Below are 24195 nucleotides of genomic sequence, written 5' to 3' on the forward strand. Positions count from 1 at the left end.
CTTTTTACGGATATGAATCAATTTTGTCCATTATTTTATTCCTTAGAGCTATTCAGTCCAATTGTGATCATTACTCATATCAATGAGTGCCGGCGTAAGTCAGAATAGTGCAAATATTAGAAATACTGTACTAGAAATTTCTCTGACACATGATCAATCGCTATATTCTCGTGTACTCGTGTAAGTCACTTTGGATAAAACTGTTTGTTGTTGCATAAGTGCATTTTTAATAAATTATAGTTGTTTCATTATGTATAGCATCTATAAATCAATTTCAAGTGTGATGTTGAAGAAAGTATTAAAATGATCTAAATTCTTTTTTTAACAAAAGTTGTTAAGCTGACTTCATTCAACAAAACTCTTAGCAAAGGACTCAAATCCTAGTTGCTTCAAAATTCAGATTGTTTGAAAAACTGACTGTTTGTACTTTGTTGCAAAACAAAATGATAAAGTATTGTTATCCACACACCATATGTTTCCTCATCAATTGAGAAAACACCATCTAAAAATCCATAGCAAATTCCAGAGGGAACCCACCGCTCCATGTTTTATAACTACAAACTGAACACCCCTTCAACATTACATAGCTGGAAGATAGAAATTAGAAATGAATAGAGGCGAGATTTAAAATGCGTGCCAGGACATGGCTCGCGGCTTCAGGAAGTTGCTCATATCTACTCGAGGGACCGAGACACTTTATATCTTTCATGTCTCTCTCCACTGCTTCCAAAATTCCTCCTAGTCATTACATAGCCCTAAAACTTCCGTTACCTGGAGGGGGGCTTGGCAAAGGGGGCAGGTGTGGAGTGCTTCATAAACTGTCTCGCAGGAGAAGATGCTCAACAGAACCGTCTGCTCAACTCTTCCTCCGGTGAGATTCATGCAGCTGTCCTCCAAGGCACAATGCCAGAACAAAACAGAGCCCTCCAAAGTGCACATTACAAAGTTTAGAGTTTGGTGCAAAAGTCTTCCCATTTTTTATAACTTTTTTCAATTACAATTTATATTATCAGTACAACATTTTTAGGCCAAAAATGAATTATACACTACAATGTCATACTGCCCCTTTTGTTTAATGAATTCGCAAATTCTGATGATTCATCTGTCTTGATGAATCTTGCATGCCTTATTAGATGTAAAGAAATATTAATATTAGAAATGCGTCGATACTAAATTTCTTCACTAATGCCAATAGCTGGTTATTCAGAGTAATATCGGCCGATGCCGTTTCTGAAGATTAAATAAGTATTTCTTAACTTTCTGAATGTCATTCGTTTATATAAAATTATTAATAATGAACATCAAGCTGGTGTTGTTTCTTAAGATGTTCTATATGCAGGGCACAAGTTCATTGCATTTTCCTGTCCTCTTTTGATTGACAGAATGTATCAGCTGATCATTGGTTGTTTTTTAAATATTGGCCTATATGCTATTATCGGCCAATACTGATTATTGGCCGATATATCGATGCATCTTGAATTAATATTTATATTGTCACCAAATATCTCACATTTAATTAATGACTAATAAATAAGGTAGGCCTATATTTTTTCATATTCATTTACACATTTAAATGAAATATAATCTAGTAGTTGTCTCATATTTTGAGACCCCAGTGTACTGTTTGGAAACCATATGGAAATATTTGCTGTCTGAGTCTTTTTTTTTTTGCATCTTGTGATGCTGTCAAGAAATCTCCTGTCCGATTCCAACTCTCATCACATTTCACATATACAGCGAAGAGTATCGGGCAGCACAACACAATAGACAAGATCTAATTTCTCTCCAAACCCTCAAGCATGGAAGACCATTCTGACAGACCTGTACACTCAGGCATAGGTTGGCAATCACTTTCAGCTCATGTCAGTAATAAGTAAGGTGTGTGAAAAGAAGAAAAGGGGGAGAGAGTGGTTGGGAGGTAGGAGAAGGAGGGCTTGTCAGACTCGAGTCAAGACACCCAGGCCCTGCGGGAAGGGACTGCCGGGATGCAGTTTGGCCCTGACTGTCAACAGCTCCTCAAAGACAGAAGCAGGAAGGAGGCGTTGAGAAGTGAAGGCCAGAGGAACATTATAATGCCTCATGTATTGAGTGATAGCACCAGGCTTACAGATGCAGAGTGACAGACAGTGCGTCTCATTCACTCTGTCTGCAGAAAGAACAGCAATCTAGGCCTTTTGTTAGCAGGATACTACATTTGAAAACCATGTTTGAGGCCCACACAATTTTTTGAGAGTATGACATAGTAATTGGCATTACAGTGAAGCACATTCCATACTGTGACAGTGCCAATGTGCTAAAACAGTCACACGCTTGGTTTAGATATGTTCTTCAGTCTGTCATTTTTATACAGTTGATTGCAGTATAAAAAATTGTTGATACGTAAAATGACCACATTGTTCTTTAAATCAACATAAATATTTCAAATTTATATAAATGCTTAAAAGTCCAGTGTATGAAATTTAGCGGCATCTAGCGGTGAGGTTGCGAATTACAACCAACGGCTCACTCTTTTTTTGTCTTAATGTTATTTAAAATGTAAATGAATTTCCCAACGTGCAAATATTTCACACATTGAAATTATAAGTCAAAAATTGAATTCATCAAAATGTGACCCTGTCTGTGAAAATCCGTCTACAGTCATTTTTGTAATTTACTTTTGTGATAATATAAAGAACATTCTGTGAAAATATAACCTTGATATCTTTAATATTGACTGAGTAAGGCCATGTCAAAAAATTGAAATTATAGTGAAATTAGAGAGGTCATATTATATTATCTTTTGTTTTAGATGTAATGCAATGTGTATACACTATTGAAGATTGAAAACGCTGTATTTTAAACATACCGTGCATGTTTGTATCTTTTTTTTAACAAAGCTCATCGCACTGAAAAGTGAGGTGTACTGTGATCGGCCAGTTAACCAGTGCATAGTGATTGGTCGAAAACTGCAAGCATGTTCCGACACTTTCATTTTTGCAATTTCTATACATGCATGGGCAAATTATAACACACCAAAGACACAGAAAAACATGTGTTTGACCCGCCATACAGTGTGCCATATAGCCCCTTTAACATTTGAAATAATAAAAATGAATTATTATTCTTATGATTAGACTTAAGCTTGGTTTTCACAGGCCGGATCACAAATGACAAAAAAACTGTTTCAAATAGTTTTACAAGTAGCAGTTACACCGCAGGAAATTTTATATATTCAGCACAACAGGTTTTGAGATGCAGGAGGTACTGGCACGAAAAAACTGACCCACTTTAATAGCTGGTTTTCAGTAAACTCTAATCGAATGGAATGTGCAGCCTGGTAAAAACTTGTCATGGATCTCTCCACCGCAGGAGAAACATCCTGAGGGAGTGAATGATGACACGCACAGTGATCTGACGGGCAAGCCCGGACAGAACATGTCTCAGGCATGTGAACCTGTGCAGAGACCCCGAATCACAAAAGTGGTGACATGATGAGGGTTAGACCCCTTCACATCTAAAGTATGACCAAACAACAGGAACGCTCAAAGAGATTCTACTTACTATAGGCAAACTTGAATTTTTTTAATATTTTGTAGGTGATTTACAATACACTGACTACAGGACAAGACCTGTCAGAGAGCATCTTGGGATCAAGTGTCTTGCTGAAGGGTGTAGTGATAAAGCAAAACTGGGTAGCTTAGTAACACCCCAGTTGTGCTGTAAACCTCAAAAAGTTGTCTTTGCAGCAGAAGATTAATGTGCAAAAGCATGTCTTTGTTAATAACATGCGTAATGCGATTCAAAGGCATAACTGGGGCCTTTGAATCGCTTGGTTCTTGGTTCTAGATCACTTTCAACTCAGTCTCAGATGTTTCTCTTGCTTAGGAGAAATAAAAATACATTTTAATTGTAGTTTGTATCTGCAAAAGAAACAGGAATTTGACTTGGTATCGAAATTTGCAATAATATTGACTTTTGATCAGACTTTGCAAATCTGAGCTCAACTTGTTACATTGTTGAGATCTCATTTGAGAATCATAGATAGACATTTGCAAGTTCTTATATTTAAATGAATACGGTATAAACATTGACCAAAGATGTAAAAAAAGTATAATATATGCTTCATAATGTAGTGAAATAACAACAACAATTTGCAGAGTTAAAACGTGAAAGTCCTTAATACAGACAGATTCAGAGAAGCAATCTGTATTTATAAAATCACTGCCATGTTAATTAAGCTTTAAAATCAATGTCTGTACCAATAATCTGTTTCTAAACCTCTTGAGATGACGTGCCTATATCGTACATGTCTACAACCCCCAGTGTTGCTGTGTTAAATTCATGAATAGACAAGACACAAGTGCTGAGTGGCATTGAAATGTTCTCATGACCTACTGAGCCCAAGCGATGCTGATGAGAAACATACAATAACTCCCACTCAAACTAGCTCAAGTGTGGGGAGAGGAGGATAGGGAGAAACTCTTTTATCTTTAAACTATGAGACAATATGTCTCTATCCAGGAACATAAAAATCAAACCGCTCCATACTCTCCTTCTGAAACATCGACCCCAGCAAAAACCATAATGACACCTTTGTGGGCAGCAGCTGTTAGATGTACAAGATATATAATCCAGGGCCAGATGGTTTATGTGAATCTGTGTCAAAATCACTACCTACATGACCGAATGTTTTATTGCCGCTGCATTGGGGAATGCGCCGGAGAGCATGTTTTCTTCTATCGCTCGAAATAGGTTGCGTCGTAACACACACCGTAACATTTATGATCCCGTTCAAACAATAATTATGAAAGGTTTTAAGCAACTTTGCTCTAATCCTTAAGGGATGTGAGTTAGGATCTGCTAAGGGGCCAATTCCATGAAGCTAAAGGTGCTATTTCTTATTAATAATGGAATGTGCACAGATGAGAGAGCGGGAAAAAATGCTGATCAGTGCACATCCGCTATGAAGATAGAAGGATAAAGCCCTCAAGAGACTCTCTGACCTGCCTGGTGCATGTGTGAGCTTGTTGTCTTCGCACCACCTCATGGCATCTGGTGAAACATAATATCCCTGCTAACCTGAGATGGAAAAAGACCCTCCACCGTCGCTGAACAATAAAAAATATGCACTTTTGTGACTGGCTTTTGAGAGTAAGGTGCAACATACTTATTAACAAGAAAAGGAGGAATAATATTTAAAACAATCACATTAAAGGGGTTCCACGATTAATTGCGATTAATCACAGCCGGAATAAAAGTTTGAATTATGTCAGTTCATTGTTTATACTAACACATATACCTACCGTACATGTAAAAATGTTTATATGCTGTATAATTTAAACTATATATTAATATGAATATATACAGTACATGCAGATATTTCCTAAATATATACATGTATGTGTACGTGCATGTGTTTATAAATACGCAAAGTGTACAGACATATATTATGTAAACAAACCTTTATTCTGGATTTGATTTATCATGATTAATCGTTGAACAGCACTAATGCTATGTGTAATACATCTCAATAAAATGGAAGGAAGGAGTCGGGAACCGGAAAACATTAAACAAGTTTTAATATAAATAATAACAGCCGGCGGCCCCTCACGGACGACCGCCGGCGAACAAAACATAAATATAAATACCAATATAAATACAAACGTAAAACAAGTTCGGGCCCGGTCCTCTCTCTTCGACGGTCTGGTCGCTCGTTCCTTTTATGCTCCCATCTCCTACGTGATTCGAGCCCGGTGTGCGCACAGCTGGCGCTAATTCACAATTACTCACCGGACTCGAACCACGGTCTCGCCCCGCCTACTCTACTACACTATGTTCACACCAAACGGAAACAATCGCGATTCTCGCTCTTTATTACTCTCGGGAAAGGTGAGTGAAGTGAACTGACAAATACATTATTTTCAACTTGCGCTGAAGACGCAATTGCCGCAAATGCATCGCCCGAGTTCGCGTCTATTCACGTCTTTGCATTGACTTTGTATGTAATTACTCGCTCGCGTTAGGTGTGAACACAGCATAAATCACAATGACTGAAAATTCAACTCAGGATTGCTGGAGGTGAATAAAAAAGACACAAATGTTTGTGCAAATTGCAACTTTTAATTGATTCTGGCTCAGCATATTTTGTGGTTACTGGAATAAACCCAAACTTAGTCGTTTAACAGAATTAATGGTTACAAATCTTTTTCATTCAGTTCAAGCAGTCTTAGCCGGTTTCATTGTCAAACCCAAGCTTCGTTGACTTGTGTTGTGATCAAATATCATGTTATGAAAAAATATTATAATTCAGATTTAAATGAGCTCACTTCAAGAATTTGCAAGAGAAGAAATTCCAGATATGTAGACACCAGCTGGCTCTAACTTCCAAGACGCGACATGCAAAATCCATCCAAGATCTTTTAATCAACTAAACATGAAATAGCACAACTATATTAACACTCTACACATGTAAGCATTTCTCTGAAACACACACACACACACACAAAATACAAGTCCCCCTGGAGCCAATGGACACAGAGACAAACAAGAGGGAAGGAGAGAGACTTGAAAACAAAGAGCAAGTTGCAGGCAGGAATCTGTCAGTAGGGACGTCTTCTCCATTGACTGACTGAGTGGATTAGAGGTTGGAGGCAGACTGCTTCTCTAAAGCTCCACAAACAAGCCACAGGCACTGCCAGAACTTGTGTGTGTTCAGGTAAGCCCGATTTACTGAAGAAAAGGAGAAGAATCAGGGGGAAAATCAGGGGGAGGAGTTAAGTTGGCGACACAGAACAATTAACTTCAACACACATGCCAAAGACTGGCCCCGGGCCCCCACATCCATCCACTAAACAAAAAACAGACAAAATGTCTTCATCCAAAGCTTGACCACTGGGGGACCTTTGAGTGGAAAGGTTATAGAGTTAGCGCTTGTTTAGACTGGAAAAGAGCACACTTTCGGTTAATCTCCATTCAGTTATCTGACAGGTTTCACAAATAGCTCAACAAAAGCTATTCACCGCAATGACTATAGCCAACGTCGACTCAAGCATTCTAGAGGGATCAAGTGAGAAACAAAAGGCTTTTCTCAGATCAGTGTAAAAATGCTGTGAAAGTTGTCCCACACAATAAAAAGAACATTATTTTGTTATTTTTCAAAATAAGGGAAAAGTCCATAAAATAGAAGTCAGTGGGGTACAATGTTGTTTGGTCTCTATCTTCTTTTCCCTTCTTTTTCTGCAGAATAGAGGCATGCGGTTCGCAATGACATGATGGAGAGTAAATGATGAAAGAATTTACATTTTTGGGGTTAAATTATCTCACAGCCTGCAGAAGAAAAACCTTCAAGCAATAGTTTTTTTTCTATAAATGTATTTATGACGTGACTTGAACACAAATGAGGACATATGGAGGTAACTGTCCTATTTTAGTCTGTATCTGGCAACGTGACAAGTAACATACATCTGCTGCAACGTTGAGCAGAATTACAGGGCCGGTTCAAAGCTGTCAATGAAGAACAAAAAGAGAATCATATTTATGTAAAGTGTGTCTCCAGTCATTTTTCTTATATCATTTGCATTCAAGTGTGACCTGTTTGTAATTGCAGAAAAAAAAAGTCATTTACGTTTCAAAGTGGTTATGAGGGTCAAAATTAATCTGTTGTCAATACCCTTCGGCCCTCTCCAGCTTTAATGGAGGCCAGCTTCCATCTAGTGAAAGTAATTAATCAACATCACTTTATGAAAGGAGTTGAGATTGCTCTCCAAATGAAGTCTGTTAGTTGGCAGCAGATCCTTTGGAGGTCTCTCCTAAAAACAATAGAAAAGCCCTTGGCTCAGATTCCCGCCGGGTAATAAAAATGGTCTCACAGAGGATTATGAAGTTTGCAAACTTTGACACAAAAAGCAGCGGGTGGTAACTCGTGGATTCAAAAATGTGGAAAGCTGGTTTTTGGATAATGTTTCTTTGTTGTTAGTGTCAGATATAATTCTGTAGAGAGATAGTTGGAGAACTATGTAAGATTTTTAATTCTATGAAAAACGATGATGCCATGTCAGTGTTATGAATAGCAAACTCAAATGCATCTGCCACATGCAATGCATTTCCTGCCTTGCTTTTCCTCTTATTATTGACTTATTAAACTTTCTGTTCTTTTTATTCTGCGCATCAAAATTAATTTGTAACATCAATATTTCAGACCCTATGTGTATGCTAGGGATGCCACAATACTCAATATAATATTAAACTGTTCGTTACGACCACATTTCTTCCAATTTATTGCAATGGCAGTGGCACATATCTTTGGCCTTTCCAATTGAGCGCATTGAGTAAACATTTACTACGATTCCAGCAATCGCAAGTTTTGTATTACGTCATTTTAAATCATCTAAAGAAGAGAACCTCTTCAAGCAGATCATTTTACTGGCAAATTGATGAACAGTAGACCAAAAACTGCTCTGAGCTGCCAGATAAATCTTAACATTTACTCAAAACACCAGGAATTATTTAAGATAATAAAATTTTAAAATAATAAAAAGTGAAATAAAGACATTTTCAGTAAAATATTTTTTTTTTCCTTCTTAAGTTTTAGCTGTTCCTGTCACATAATCATAAAACAATTTAAAAAACACTTTATGAGCCATCAGAACAGAACCGAAAACCAGTCGTATTGAAACATGGGAGAGCTGTATTGTTTCATCCCTACTTCACGCACATTTGAATTCTGAATCTGTGTTTATGAATGTATACTGTGGGTGATATATTAGGAGTACTTAATATGCAGTGCTCTAGTGTCCTTTTAAGCAGAGAAAAAATAGTTTAATTAAATTATAATTATTCGGAATTATTATACATTTATTGCATATAAATATAAAACAACGTAAACTAAATGAAAATTTGAGAACTAAGACTAAAACAAAAATATATTCAACTTACTGTATAGCAACATAAAAAAACAAGAAAATAAATTATAACATGACAGCACACAAGTAGCAAATAACAAAACTTGTAATTTTTTTACTAAAATTATCATAAAAACTAAAAAAATGTATAGAGCTACAAAATATAAGAACAACACTGTAATGTTATGTAATATAATATAATAATAAACCACCAAAAAATCTGATTATGATTCTGAAAGTGAACCCTCAACCTGTCCTCACAGTTCAAGCCGGGGATTAAAAGATATTTATGAATATTTGTGTATCCAAGAAGGGAGAATTAAACTTATTTAAATACAGTAATGCCTTATTGCTTTATCTTTCAACACAACCAGAAGCATTTCATCGACTTTTATCAGTTTAACCTTCAAAGACTTAATCTGCACAAGCAACTAAAAATTCTGTTTCACTACATGTTCAAATACAATAATCTCACAGTTCATAATGTCTTATATTATCAAACCATGAAGGGTTAGACCAAACATCCCTTTGCCCTACCATCATCTTCATTTATTTATTTACTTATATTTTTCTTTCAGTAGGGCGATTTGGCTGCAGAAACATGACAGCGTACAGCTGTGCCTGAGCGCTCACAATCCAGCGCAGATGCCTGTTACACAGTCTCTAAAACAGCCGCAGGCGCAACCTAGGGAATTACTGTGGCTGCCCCACCGGCTCTCATGCCTACAAATAACATCTGCGGCCCGGCAGCCTCTCCATCAATGATCCCATATTGGATTTTTCAAGTCTCATAAGCAGACCTTTCACGAATGAAATTCTCAGACTGACCCAAGGTCAGCAATTAGGCCGAGCGTGCATTGAATATCACAATGATTTAATAAAAAAGTTCAATGTGACTATATACAGCAGCCGGAGAAGGTGATAATATGTGACTACACAAAATAAGGAGTTCTGGGTTGCTTTTGAAGCTCTTAACATGTCTTTGCTCCAGAAACCAGTTCACCTTGAAGGTGCAATTTTTTAAACATGCCATGCACCTTCAGGGGGAGAAACAGAATCACTCATCAGTAAACAAATACTAAGGCATACAGTATTTGCCCTGAATGAGGGTCTGAGGGTTTCTAGATCCTATCACGTCTGTTTCACAGGTGTTTCGTGAGGGTAAGGACACATTCAGTCTATTTAAGGAGGTGCAGACCCTGTAAAATAGCTACACAAAGCTAACACACATTGAGACTAAGTTTTATGCATTTGGAAATAGATTATTAACGTCACTGTTAACAACTTTGTAAAGCTCCTTAAAAGGAAAGTTCACCCAAAAATGAACATTTTGTCATCATTTATTCACCCTGTATATGACATAGCACAAAAGAAGATATTTTGAGATGGTTTTGTGTCCATACAATGGAAGTCAATGGGATCATTTGGGCATATATTTATTTAATTATTTGATTATTTGAAAAGCTTTACAGTAGGCCCTAGTAAAAAAAACAATTAATATAAAATGCATTTTTTTCATGCTAAGCATGCATTAACATATTTACTGACATGACTTACTGATATACATTTATAACTTAATGTTATTTGGATAACTATTTATACACAATGCACATTTCTTCATATTAAGCCATATGTGTTCTGATGTCACTTTTTTTATAAAATAAATCTTTCAATCCAAGATATTTAAATTGTACCTGAAGCATACTTGCAATAGTTCAACTTTAGCACAATCAAATAAACTTAAATGTATTTAAGTTGGACTTCAGCACGATTTCTGCACAATTATATTATATTAAGTATATCAAGTACAAAATTAGTTGTTCCAATTTAGCATACTTTAAGTATACCAATTTAGTGTACCACAAATACAATAATAATATATTTTCATTAAGAACATAAGATGAAAAAGGATTTGCAGTATACTTAGCATTAAATAAATGTATTTCAATTACATTTTAGTATATTTGTTTTTCACTAGGGGGTTGTAACCATTTGCTCGTTTTCTTGATGCATCAATTACAATTTCTGCCGATGCATGATTTTCGAATCGAGAATCCTTTTTCTTGGTTGATAATCTATCTAAAAACTACAAAATCGAATGAATCACGATCCAATGAACTACAATCAAGTATTTAAAAGTATTAAATATATAAACATTACATTTCTTAAGTACATCTCAACGCTGGCGTTATTGTTTACGTCATTACTCTTCGACTAGCGTTTGTTGAAGGCATGCACACGCTCAAAATACGGTATTTACATTCACGCATGTGGAAACATTGAATGAATTTAATTCAAACGCGCTTCTGATGGTGAAATCTCAACAGCTGATGAAATGAGTGCGACCGGTCTGAGACGCAAACAGAGCGGTTGGGAAGAATAGTGACCGCACCCGGTGCATATTATGGTCAGAAAATAAAAACAGGTGTACATATTTGGTCTATATTTGCGATACCAGGTGGTGCACGCATGTGTGATGTAACATATTTTAATAAAATGAACATTTGAGGTACAAAGACATGTGCATTAAGGGCTTAATACAATATCTCATGCTGAGTGATTTACTGCAGTCCAATGGTGTATAGCATCTGGGATCCCATATTCACAGTCTTACAGTACTGTAGAAAATGCCTATGACGGATGTCAGATATGGTCGATCAGCCTAACATCGGTCGTCAATATCGATCTAGTTGCCAATTAAATGAAGGAAGGCTGGGTTTGGTATTGACAGAAGCTGAGGTCAGTTTTAACTGTGAAATAGTGCGATGTAAGTAACTAAATCTTTTATGTCTGACAATTTTTATCATTGAAATGTTCACACGTCGCGTTTAAAAACATGTGTAAAACACTGGCTGTGTCGCTTTCTTTCTTTTTCTGCCATCACTATTTGAGCGTGCTTCACAGCTTCAGTCTCCAGTCCAGTTTGTCCAGATTTTAGTGAATTATAAATAATCATAATAAAAAAACTGTGTTAAATGAACAGTTTGTCATTATTTATAGACATAACAGTAAGGCTGATAAAGCCCTTTAAGTCACTTGAATTGAGTTGTTAATTGACAATGCTGCTAAGTGCATAAAATTGAACTAAAAAAAAGTACTTTGAAAAAAAAAATTCATGGTGAATCAAATCGAATTGAATCAATATGAATCGATACGAAACATTTTGAAATTTCAGAAATCTTTTTTTTTATAGAATCAAAAGCCTGTTGAATCAAAATTGAATAGATTTGCTGTCTACCCAAAGATTCACACCCCTACTATACAGTAATATTGTTGCATGTAGTATCATACCCTTTATAAATTTTTCGGAGTTCATTGATTTCCTTCTACTTCTGCCTTCCTTCCTATTAGGAGTTAAATTAAACATTATATAAATTTGCAAAACATTGCTAAATATTGTTTTTACATACATAAAATTGTGATGGCAGAGCAAAGGTTGTAGGTTTGAATCTCAGGGAACAAAATGCTAAAAATGTATTCCTTGAAGGCACTGTAAGTCACTTTGTGTTGAAGTGTCGGCCATAATGTGTACACATTTTAATCACAATTTACGTCACAAAACACAAACAAATGAGATGTGACGAAATTATTCATTGAAATTCCCCCCAAAAAAGAAGTGATGCATGTACATGCACTATTGGAAAAAATCAACTACTGTAAGTATTTTATGAAATGTTATGTTCTGAACATCCACTGGGCCTACAGTGGCAGTGCCGCACTAATCATCCAATTACTCATCATCTGATGTTACAAAAAATGAAAAAGCTTTGTTTAAAAAACAAACAACAGCCACAAGACACAATGAGGGCATCTTGATCCCCTTTTGAACTGATATGAGAGTATGACAATATTCTGCACAATCCCATTGTATAAATGCCAAAAGGCACACACACATGCCAATTTCTGTAAGACACAGACTCTTTCTAGTCAACGGACTCAGTGAATGAATAAACTAATCAGTATGCACCTTCCACAACAGCAGAATGCCAAATCTATAAAAAACAACTCTGTCTTCTTCATCGAATGCTTTTGCTATACAAAGAAAAAGATAAATACACCTACTTGAATGAGTATGATGGAACAATCCCATGTGAAAACCTTCTATTTAGTCGTCACCCAAAAATTAAGATCAATTACCACTCTATTATTTTTAAACACATTTTAGTTTTTCACCAAGAGCTTTGCAAAAGGATGCTGTCTTTCACCAAATAATCCAACTGGGGCTAGAGAAGACTAAGAGTCGGAGGTGAGACATTGAGACAACAATTGTTTCCCTTAATATTAAAGACAAATTGTGAAAGAAAGAAAGAAAGAAAGAAAGAAAGGAAAAAGGAAGGAAGGAAGGAAGGAAGGAAGGAAGGAAGGAAGGAGGGAGGGAGGGAGGAAAGAAAGCTGCCAATAACCAAAGTGTCAAGAAAATCTAAATTAGAAGTTCAAACAAAGAAGGTCTATTATTAAACTTACTGCATTATCAAATAAGTCCTACAAAGCTCAGTCCTAACACATAATTCTCGTCTTTTCATCAGACACATTATGACGGTTAAAAATAGGCAAAAGATTTCACAAGTAATCTTCAAAGCGAGGCACACGTTTCTAACATATCAGCACTAATGTTACTTGGCATTGAAGCAATATTTTCCTAATAATGTATCCAGGGACTTCTACAGAACTGGCTAAGTGCAGATGACAGTTTTATAATTGGAAACTTTCCCTCAACCTATCAGTATCAGCTATTAAATATAGTTTTCAAATAAAATGATTAAAACCCAGTCGGAGCTGCATGAGAGTTTTCCACCTCAATATACCGGCGTGTCAATAAAACGACATCCCAGAAGAAAAAGCGTTCTCTGCCAAATCTAGTTATTATTATTGCACAGTCACACCCTCACAAACACTTGACGCAACTCGAAGACACATGAATAATGATGCACACGTTTATAATCCAACCAGTCTTATTTTAAACCCCCCGGGCACAAATAATAAAAGAGTTGAAAATATCCTACCGTTGTCTTCAATGGAAAAGTAGAAAATGTCGCTTGTGGCATTGTCTCCATCTCGTAGCACGTAGCATATGTGCATGTCATCGATGTCAGCTGAGGGAGAAAACGTTCAAACAGATGAGTGTTTTTATAAGTACACAGAACTATAGAAACCAAATTATATATACTGATAGGTTGAATATAAGCTGTGTTAAAGGAACTATTCAGCCGAAAATGTCTCACCCTCAAGTTTTTCAAATCTCATTAAACAAAGAGAAAGATACTTGGAAGAATGGTTGTTACCAAACAGTTCTTGGCCACCATTGACTTGCTTTATACATTTCTTTGCTCTGTTGAACAAAACGCTGATATTTTGAAGACTGTAGGAACAGTATTGACACAACCATTGTTATTTTTCCTATTATGGTAGTCAATGGTGGCTAAGAACAGTTTGGTTACAACCATTCTTCCAAGTATCTCTCTCTTTGTTTAATGAGATTTGCGGGGAGAAAATGCAGGGTTCTCCTTTATGACTGACTAGCTGTATATTATCCCGCTTATTGTTTCGTGGGTTTCTAAAATGCATGATTGTGATTAGTCATTCACAGGATTCTATGGTCAAACATTTTGTATGACTACTAAACTTGTTCCTCTCACATATAAATATTTTCAAGACAAATCATTACGTTCATTTATTCAGAGTAAATAAGTATACCTGTAATAATTGCAAAGTAATAAGAGTCAAGATATGACTGACTTATGAATGACCAATCAGAATCAAGTATCCCAAAGATCTGTCTAAAATGCCTCTATAATGTGCAAATACACAAATAGAATCTGTTCTCTGTAAATCAGATTGAAACCCTTTTTCTAATAAGGTGATTTCACCCATCTGCCCATTTTAAACAAGTCTGCATTATGTCTGAGGTTTATCTTCATTTAAAGCAATATGCAATATGTGGCACCCAAGCAGTGTTCCATCAGCTCCTCTATGACTGTAAAGAGCCATCAAGGGCAGAAGGGTTCCCTTCGACACCCATTCATGCATTTCTTTATCCTCCTCTCATACGCTTCAATTTAAGAGCATGTGGTATTTCTAAGAGGGTCTTATGTCTACAGCCCAGCCTTTCTTCAATATTTGATGTCAAAACATTTCTCTTCAAAGCGGCCAGCTCATAAAAATGTAAACCCATCATTTTCAAATGCCCACAAGGGCTCAGCAACTTTATTTACTGTCCGTAGCCCAAACCAACACCCCCAACCGAATTAAATTCCCTTGAAATATTCAAAGAGAATGTTTAAATATGAGGTTTTTCAGAAAGGGGATATTGAGAACGTCTAACTCTAGTTTTGAATATGACTGTTTTTACAACATTACTAAGCTTTTATTCATTTCAGACTCAAGAACTCAATTTAGCCCCATATGAACTGTATCAATTATTGTCTTATTTCAAACATAAAACATGTTGAGACAAATGCTATGTGTGTATGTTCCCAACTCTTAAAAGTGCTGCAAGTGATTTCAACAGTTTATGTTCACATTTCCAAAATAGATAAGTGTACTGTCCAATGAAAGGATTTAAACCTTTCTCATCAAATTCTTCCAAGACTGAATTATCTGAGCTATTCTGTACATTCATTTTACAGCTCTGACTGCATACCAAAACAATTTCATTCATTTCTGATTCATTTCTCCAAATCATGTTTGGGTATTGTAGGTGTTGCATCATTAAAAATGGCTTAGAGCAATTTTAGCATTTGAGAATCAAGCTCACAGACTTATTTAGTCAATTAAACAGGCCTACAATCTATTCAGGATCATGTTTATGTTAATACAATATTCTCACAGTATTTATGTAAATGCAGATTTCTCACGCATAACGTTGACACATCTGTGCATCAATTTCATTGGATGAATTTAAACATGCAATGTTAGAAGATCATGTTTATGTTAATGCGTTTTTCAAAAAGTATTTGTTAAAGAACTAGTTTAGCCAAAAAGGAAAATTCTGGCATCATTTACTCTTGACCCTCTTGTCATTTCAAACCTGCATGATTTTCTTTCTTCTGCAAAACACAAATGAAGATATTTTGAAGATTGGATGCTCCGATACCACTTTTTCCTTTCTCCCGAATTCTGGGTAATGATCCGATACTACCACAGTTTTTTCCTGATCAAATGTAGAATTACATATCCTTTATTACCACAGGTGGATAGTAAATTAATGGTGTTTTTTAAATTTTACTGAAGAATATTTACTTTTAAAAGTAGAAAGGTGCTGGATTTTTTATGTACTTTGGTACTGTACTGGGGTAAAAAAATGTTTTTGTCCTTTATAATATAGTGAGGTCATATTTTCCAAAAGTAGTAACAGTCTCAAAGTACAAATACTGTGTACTTGAGTAAAAATGTACTTGAGTTAAAGTAAAACTACTTCTATCCATCTGTTTTTTGCACAAAACTATCACCGTATAAAAAGTCTGAAGTGCAGAGAGGCACAAAAGTGCTCATGTGCATCTTTGGGCCAGTTGTATAAATTTAGCCGCTGAGTTAAGACCGCGTTTTAACAACTAGTCTCACTGACAAGCAATTATTTAGGACCAATCAGTCTTCCTTTTCAGATTTCAATTAGACCAGTCTACCTTTTATGTAACTGACTTTAAGAAGTTATGAGCAGTCTTGAAGAAAAAATGTGATGAATAACTAGTAAGAGTAGTCAAAGAAGTTTATGCAACCGGATCCTGGACACAGAATGATGCATTTAATGCATGCGCTTCTATGTTCTTTACAGTTATGCTTAATAAGTGATGCGCTTAATGCATCTGCTCCTTAGTTAAGATCATCCCAGACGCAGAATAATGTGCTTAAGGCATCTTCTCTATCTGAAGTAGCTGGGATATTTGCTCCCCATGTTCATAAACTTTTAAAGGCAAAGAAAGGATATGTTATGTGTTTAACACATCGTGCATTGTATTCCTAAAACAGTTTACACAGCCTTTTGTAATCGAGGTTCAAAAAGAGAATGACGCACAATATTTTGTCCAGTGGTAAGATCTAATGCTAATGACACTCCAGCAAAATAAGGTAATTCTAAACAAACCTATAGACTATTATCTACTGATTAAGAAGAATACAGTAACAGAAACAGTGGAACATCGTGGAAAGAGTGACGTCCTGACAGTCACTGAACACTTTCGCATGCTGACTGCAGATTGACAGATGACAGCACCAGCGAATGTCAGAGTTACCTCGGCTTATTATGCTATATTGGTTTGTTCCTCACATAAAGCTATCGAATGACATAAGAAAGACAGTACAGTGGTACCCATTGACTTCAATTGTATGGATACCAAACCAATAAATAACCAGAATTCAATAGGTATCACTGTTGTAAGGTTACCAACATACTTCAAAATATCTTCTTTTGTGTTCTGCAGAAGACAGAAAGTCATACAGGTTTGAAATGACTAGTGCGAGCAAATGATGACATCATTTTAAGGGTGAACTATCACTTCAATGAAGATTTCTATAAAACAGACACATTTTAGCATCATCCTACAATTTTCTATTGCCATAACATGCAAAGTTCTTACCTTGGGTAAATGTGGTGATAGTGGCATTGCCTTTGCCCAAATCCACTAGGTAGCCATGCTCTGCACCCACCGTCAATTTAAAAGTCACTGCTCCTTGAATACTGTCTCTGTCCTCTGCCTTTAAATTTTTACTTGTAATCAGGAATCCTAAGTGCCCAGTGGAGAGAATTCTTAACGTCGTACCACCCTTATTGGTCACCACCTGTGGAACACCATTGTCCACTGAAAGAATTGTGATTTTCATCATCTGGGGCTTACGAGTTGCATAAATCGTGTCGGGAAATACATAAAAGTCTGTGTGAGTACCATCAGTCACCATAAATGAAAAGCTGTCGGAGGCAGACTCCGTCCCGTCATGCTTGTAGCTGATCATGTTTTCATTCAGGTCCTGCTTGGTGAAGGAAGTGACAGGTCTGGTGTTATTAAACAGCAACTTGCCACGGACGGGCACCTGGGTGATGGTAAACTTTAAAAAGTGGTCGACGGTATCACGGTCCTCCACCGTGAGCTCAAAAGGGGTGATAAGCTTCTTTTCACCTTCACTGACGACCAGCCCGTGAATGGTGACCACAGGCTTCTTGTTGTCCACGTCGGTGATAGAAATACGAAAGGTGCGGAACACAGGGTTGTAACCGTCCGTCACCTCGAACTCAAAGCTGTCCATCTTGACTTCGTCATCAGAGGTGTGGATGTAGTAAATTTTACTTCCAGCTAGTTGAAGTTGAGCAAATGAAGTAATGGGCATACCAGGTGTGTCGGTGCACTCGAGGTGACCTCTTACAGGGGCACGAGTTATAGTAAACACCAAGTGCTCATCGGGACTGTTATGATCGCTGGTGCTGAGGAGATCTGTGGTCAGGATCACTCGTCCACCTTCTTTAAGAGAAACACCTTTACTGATCACGTCGGGAAATACCATGTCTATTCCGCCTACAGTTACATAGAAGTACCTATCGATTAAAGGGTTAATGCCATCAGTAACATCAAATTTGATAAGGTCACGGACTCCCTCTTGTCCGTTGTGAAAGTACATGATCAATTCTTGGTCGATCTCATTTTGCGTGAAGTTCATACCAACGGTTATGTTTACTAGCAGTCCGGATGAAGTTCTCTTCTGTAAAATACCTTGGTTGGGACCGTAACGGATGATGTAGGTTAAAATGCTGTCTTCTGTATCCAGATCAGTTGCTTTTAAAACTTTGTTATTGATTATTTTGACATCACCTATTTCTATTTCAAGGCCATCATTAATTGCCATTCTTGGAGTTTCATCGTCAACTAAAATCAACATGATCATGACGGTGTTCTGCACTGTGAATTTCCCATCGGTGAGCAGGACTTCAAAACTGTCCTCCGTGGTTTCCGAATCGTCGTGCTCGTACACAATACTCGAAGACTCTCGTATCTGATCCAGGGTGAAGTTTGTCACAGGAACGGTGCCTATGGAGAGCTGATTGAAAATATATCCGTGTTTAGGAGGCTTCGAAATAATAAACGTGAGTTCATCCGCCGGAATATCAACGTCGGCTCCATTTAATATCGGGGTGTCAATCACTATGCTCCTGCCTTCCATCACCACAAACTCTCTCATATGAATCTCAGGCTTTTCATCATTGGCTGGTATGATCACGATCGGGAAAAAGTGCCTCTCTGAGAAGTTAATCCCATCTGAACATCTAAAAGTGAACCTGTCCTCGATGGGCTCAACACCTTTGTGGATGCTTTGTACATAATAAATGTGATTTTCTTTAATGTCTTTGATGGTGAAAGCGCTAATGGCAATACCTGATCTGGATTTCTCAGAGCCTGGAGCTGGAGAGATGTTCTCAACGTACCCAGAGGTGGGCTGTACGATAATAGTGCAAAGAAGGTCATCGTTAGGTGTGTCTATATCATTAGCGCTTATGTGCAAAATTTCGATAACGTTCTTCTCCCCCTCCACGACACGAAACGGGGGGCCGATAAAGACCTCAGGGGCCTGACTGTCCAATGGCAAAATGGTGACCTGCACTTGCACCCCTTTGATTTTATTACCCCCCACAGACCATTCATCAGACATATCAGTGAGAGTAAGATTAAAGAAGTCGTGTTTTGTTGTAAAGCCAATTTCTCCGCTCGTGTGTGCATAGACAACCAAACCACTAATGATGTCTGCTTGAGTGAATCTATTGGATGGCCCTCCATTCACTAATATCTCACCAAACACTGGGGGATCATCCACTATAAAGGTCAGTCTGAGGTCATCGGTGTCCTTGTCTCGACCCCGAATAACGTTGGTGGTGATCTCAGTTGCTCCGTTCTCCAAAACATCAATGTAAGAACCAATAGTCCCCTCTGGAAGACTTATAGTAGGAGCTTCATCATCAATCGGTTTCACGTTAATCCTGACTGTGATTGTGACAATGTGGAGGCCATCGCTGACATCCAGTTTGAAGGAATCGCTAGTTGACTCTTCTCCGTTGTGAACATAGGATATTCTACCATTAGATATATCTTGCAGGTTAAATGAATCTCCTTTAGTCATATCAGTGAATATGTATTTAATCTGACCGTGCGTTGGAGGTTGGGTGATCGTAAAGAGTATCTGTGAGCTGTCCGTATCTGCATCCGTGGTGTCCAACTCGAGGCGTGTGATGACGTAAGTTCCTCGCTCCTGTATGGTGAAACCACTGTTGGTGATCTGAGGGGGCTTGTTGTCGACAGGTTTTAAAAATATGGTAAAAACTCCATCGGCACTATTTCCTGCAGTGTCTTCCACTTTGAAGCGAAACTGCACCACGTGTGGAGTTATTCCAAGCTCTAGATCTGGAGGCTTGTATGCGATCTTGTGATGATTTATCTGTGCCTGAGTGAAATCGGTGACCTCTATGTGCGGACTCTCAGTCAATACGATGGTTCCCAGAATGCTAGGGCTGTTTTCATCTGTGTCTGTGGGCAGCTGGGTAATGGTGTATTTTAAATCCCTATCTTCTGAGTCTAAATCTGTGTAGCGCAAGAATTTCTTTCGAAAATACGTGAGGTGATACTCTTGCACGGTCAGTTGCAAGGTGGTCCCTTGATACAGCTCGGGAGGAATATCATCAATAGGGAGAACTTTTATGAAGAATGAGCTTTCACCTGATTGGTTTGGGGGGTCGTTGTCATCTTGCACGTAAAAATTAAACTGGTCCATGATGGTTTTTGTATTATGTGGTCCGATGTGTCTATAAAACAGCTTCTCGTTCGTGATGTCTTGCTGGAACCATTCCGTCACTACTTTCTCGTACATTTCATCTTCCGCATTGAACCTCCAGGTGGACGGATCCTCAGGTGCATCCGACTGCCTAAGTATTACTTCTCCGATAGTAGAGTAGGGAGGCGACATAATAAATTTAATAGTTGAATCCTCCGAATCTATATCTGCCGCGCTAAGCGTTAAAGGGGAAATGGGCATCATTTGGTTTTTGGATAGGATCAAACCTGTGTTGGCATTAATTATAGGAGGCTCGTCGTCGGTTGGCACCACAGTGATGGGAAATAAAAACTCAACTTCGTGTTTACCATCCGTCATTCTGAAAATGATATTATCGCTGTATGTATCACTGCCATCGTGTTGGTAGAGAACGCTACCTACATCAAGATCTGCTGGGGTAAAGTATTTGCGCCTCGAACCGAGCACCGTGAGCTGTCCGTGGCGAAGCCCATCGATAACAGTTATCTGGACGTGGTCTAAATTGTCCTCATCACTAATTTGCAAGTTTTCAGAGCTGGACAGCGGCCTGGAGTGACCCTCATACAGAAGTTGCCCTGTATTAAGGGTCACGACCGGTGCTAGTGTGTTCATAGGTTTAACCACTATCATAAAAGCAAAGGGGTCTGATATGGCGCCCTCAGTATCTACAACCACAAACTCAATTTGGAAAATCCTCTCAGCATCCGAATCCACAGAAGGAGGCTTATAGGCTATTTTAAGATCCTTCAGGTCCTTCTGATAAAACGACGTGATAGGCAAATTCCTGTCATCTGTGCTGACAATGTAGCCTTCCTCAAAAGACAGCGGGGAAGTGATGTTAAAGATTAAATCGTCAGGATTAGATTCGACATCCTCAGCCGCCAGCATGTCGTGGGTTATGGCCGTCATCACAAACTGATCGACCTCCATCATCATCATGGCCACGAAACTTGGTTTGGGAGCCGTGTTCTCCTCGCCCTCCTTTATGATCACCACGACTTGGAAAAACTCTTGCTTGAGTACGTTCGCTTCTTTGTCTTGTAATTCTAAATACATGGGAATGTAATCTCTGTTTGGGGAGCGATGTGCAAAAGTGTGCTGATAGCGTACGTTCATCGTGACAAATTCATCGCAGTCCACGGGTTTCCCTAATTTACCATCATCAACCAGCTTTCCATATCTTGGCAAAGTACCGCCACTGACCAGAGGTGTCATTTTACACACGTGAGCGTTCCTATCATATGTGAACTCCAGGACTTTCTTATCAATGGAGTTACTCATCCCAAGCAGTTTTTCTACTACTAGAGGCATGTGTTTGGTCAGAACCTCAAGCTGGGTGAAGATCACCTCCACTTCCATCATAAAGGGAATAATAACTGTGTCAGTCTGTGTATCATACCTCAGCTGAAGTCTTACCCTGTCTTTCGAAGGGCTCGTAGATCCGAAATGCGAGTACTTTACATCGCTGTGACCGAATAGACAAGGAAACTTTTTCGGGGAAAGCTGTCCTGGTCTCTGTGATAACGGATCGTTATCCAGAACCGTTATGGTGCACTTGTCGCCGGGCTGAACTTGAGTAACTAAGTCATTGATCGGATCGATGTATACAGACCTACCGAAGGGAACACGTATTCCATTATTTGCGACAAGAATAGCATCTTCTGAGAGCTCAGATCTCAAACCATAGGTTAACCCCAACCTCTCGTAACCCTGTGCGGATGCATCACATATCACAGTCAATATAAATGAAAACAAGTGCACGTTGAGACGTACAAAACCTCTGCGCGGTCGCCGCTCTGATGTGCTCCGAGCCATTGGTGATGCGAGCCAAATGACGAGCTTACGTTATGAAAGATGAGAGTAAAATCCGTTGAAAGATGAAGGAAAAAGTTAAAATAAAGTAAGTGCGCACGTGAAATACCTCCCATTCGCGTTCGCGCAAAGGTGCACCATTCTTCCTCGAGCAGCTCCCAGCACTCTAGAATAAACTTCATGGCTCGCGGAGCCTTGTGCGTAAACCGCGCCCTCTCTCACGCGATTGGCTGTCGTTCACGGGGGAATGCGTTCTACGCGTTCTAATTGGCCGCACGACGTGTCGCTCAAAGCCTTGGGTTGGATAGTAGGAGTTGAGGGTAAAGTGTTGGATCGGTGAGGTGCTAAAAAAACGCGTTTTACATCTGAATTCACTTATTGTATAAATACGTATTTATTTATCAATGGATGGAGAGACTTATTTTGTTTTGGAGTTGCATTCAGAGCCACTGCAGTGTACTTTGGGGGAAGTTAAAAAATACAAGGAAGCATGCAAGTCAAATGGACATGTATGTACTGATGAGATGCATTGCAACCAATGTGCATTGTTCCAGCTCACTCTGGTGGTCAAAGAAAATCATGTATCGTTGATTTGTGTGTGTGTGTGCTGTAACTAAGCATCACTTACCCCGTTTGCAAATGCCCTGTATGTTTTCTTTTCATTTTTTAAAGAGAGGAAAATTAAATATCTTGCAAAACATTTTTTCTACTTTTGCTTTTCCAAGTTTTGGTCGAGCACTACATTCAATTTTGCTTGTGAAATGTTGATTCACAGTTGTGAATTGGTTGTCCTTGGCAAAATTACTTCATTGAATGAACTAAAACCCCTTGAATTCATCATTTCATATCATTTCATTTGTTCGTTTTTCAGACAATTTTTTCAGAATTCCTTTAAAATGTGACTCTGCATCAGGCATGATAGTTATTTAGGTCAAATGTTCCTTGAGACTTTAGCTATGATTTACATATATGATGAGTTGTATTGACGGATCACATCTCACTGAGCAGCTGCCAAAAGATGTGATAACACGGAGCATGCGCTAAAGAAAGATGAGAATAAAATTAATTCTGTGGAAGTCTTCGTCTTTAACATATTTCTAAAGGTGTCATATTAAAATATGTCTGCAATGGTGACTTGTGTTCCACCCCTTACCATTGTGCTTACCCTTTTCCAGAATCTACATTTATAACAAAGACAACCGGCAAAGCTGAAACTGTTTAATTTTATTTGTGACTATATTTTCTTCATTTTAGTCCTAAGGTATTTAATTCAAACCAAAGCAAAACTAAACCTACCCACACATGCACACCCACACGATCACACACACAAACACACATGTATGTTTTATTATCTGTTTGGGGACAGTCCATAGGCAAAATGAGTTACAAACTGTATATTTTGTTCCCTTACCCAACCCCTAAACTTAAAGATCAAAGACAGCATTTTTAGATTTTCAAACATTATCGTTCTCTACAATTTATAAGCTTTTGTGTCCGTAGGGACCTCATTTTGCTCCCAACAGTGACACAAGTTGGTGTGCATTCAGGTTTAGGTCCCCACTAACATATAAAAACCAAGTCGACTCCATACACACACTAACACACAGAGCCAACTATTCTGACTTCCTGCTGTTTGGCTGATATTTCTAGTGAGGCTTAAAATTATGCACATCACAGAGGAATTCAGCCCTGTCAACACCCCCAGTGTGAATCAGACAAC

At 38.1% G+C, this 24195-nt stretch overlaps 1 protein-coding gene across 1 annotated transcript in view; it reads right to left on the bottom strand.

The window, feature by feature from the left end:
* frem2b (FRAS1 related extracellular matrix 2b) overlaps positions 1-22615 on the bottom strand; it is a 61909-nt gene extending 39294 nt beyond the window's left edge. Inside the window, exons 1-2 of the mRNA XM_056756281.1 lie at positions 17453-22615; positions 13883-13972 (exon numbers count right to left, since the gene is read on the bottom strand). Of these exons, the coding sequence (XP_056612259.1) occupies positions 13883-13972; positions 17453-22478 (5116 nt within the window). The 5' untranslated portion in view covers positions 22479-22615. The remainder of the gene's footprint in view (positions 1-13882; positions 13973-17452) is intronic.
* Between the last annotated feature and the right edge of the window lie 1580 nt (positions 22616-24195).

This window comes from Triplophysa dalaica, chromosome 9, assembly GCF_015846415.1.
Source record: "Triplophysa dalaica isolate WHDGS20190420 chromosome 9, ASM1584641v1, whole genome shotgun sequence".
Classification (NCBI taxonomy): Eukaryota; Metazoa; Chordata; class Actinopteri; order Cypriniformes; family Nemacheilidae; genus Triplophysa; species Triplophysa dalaica.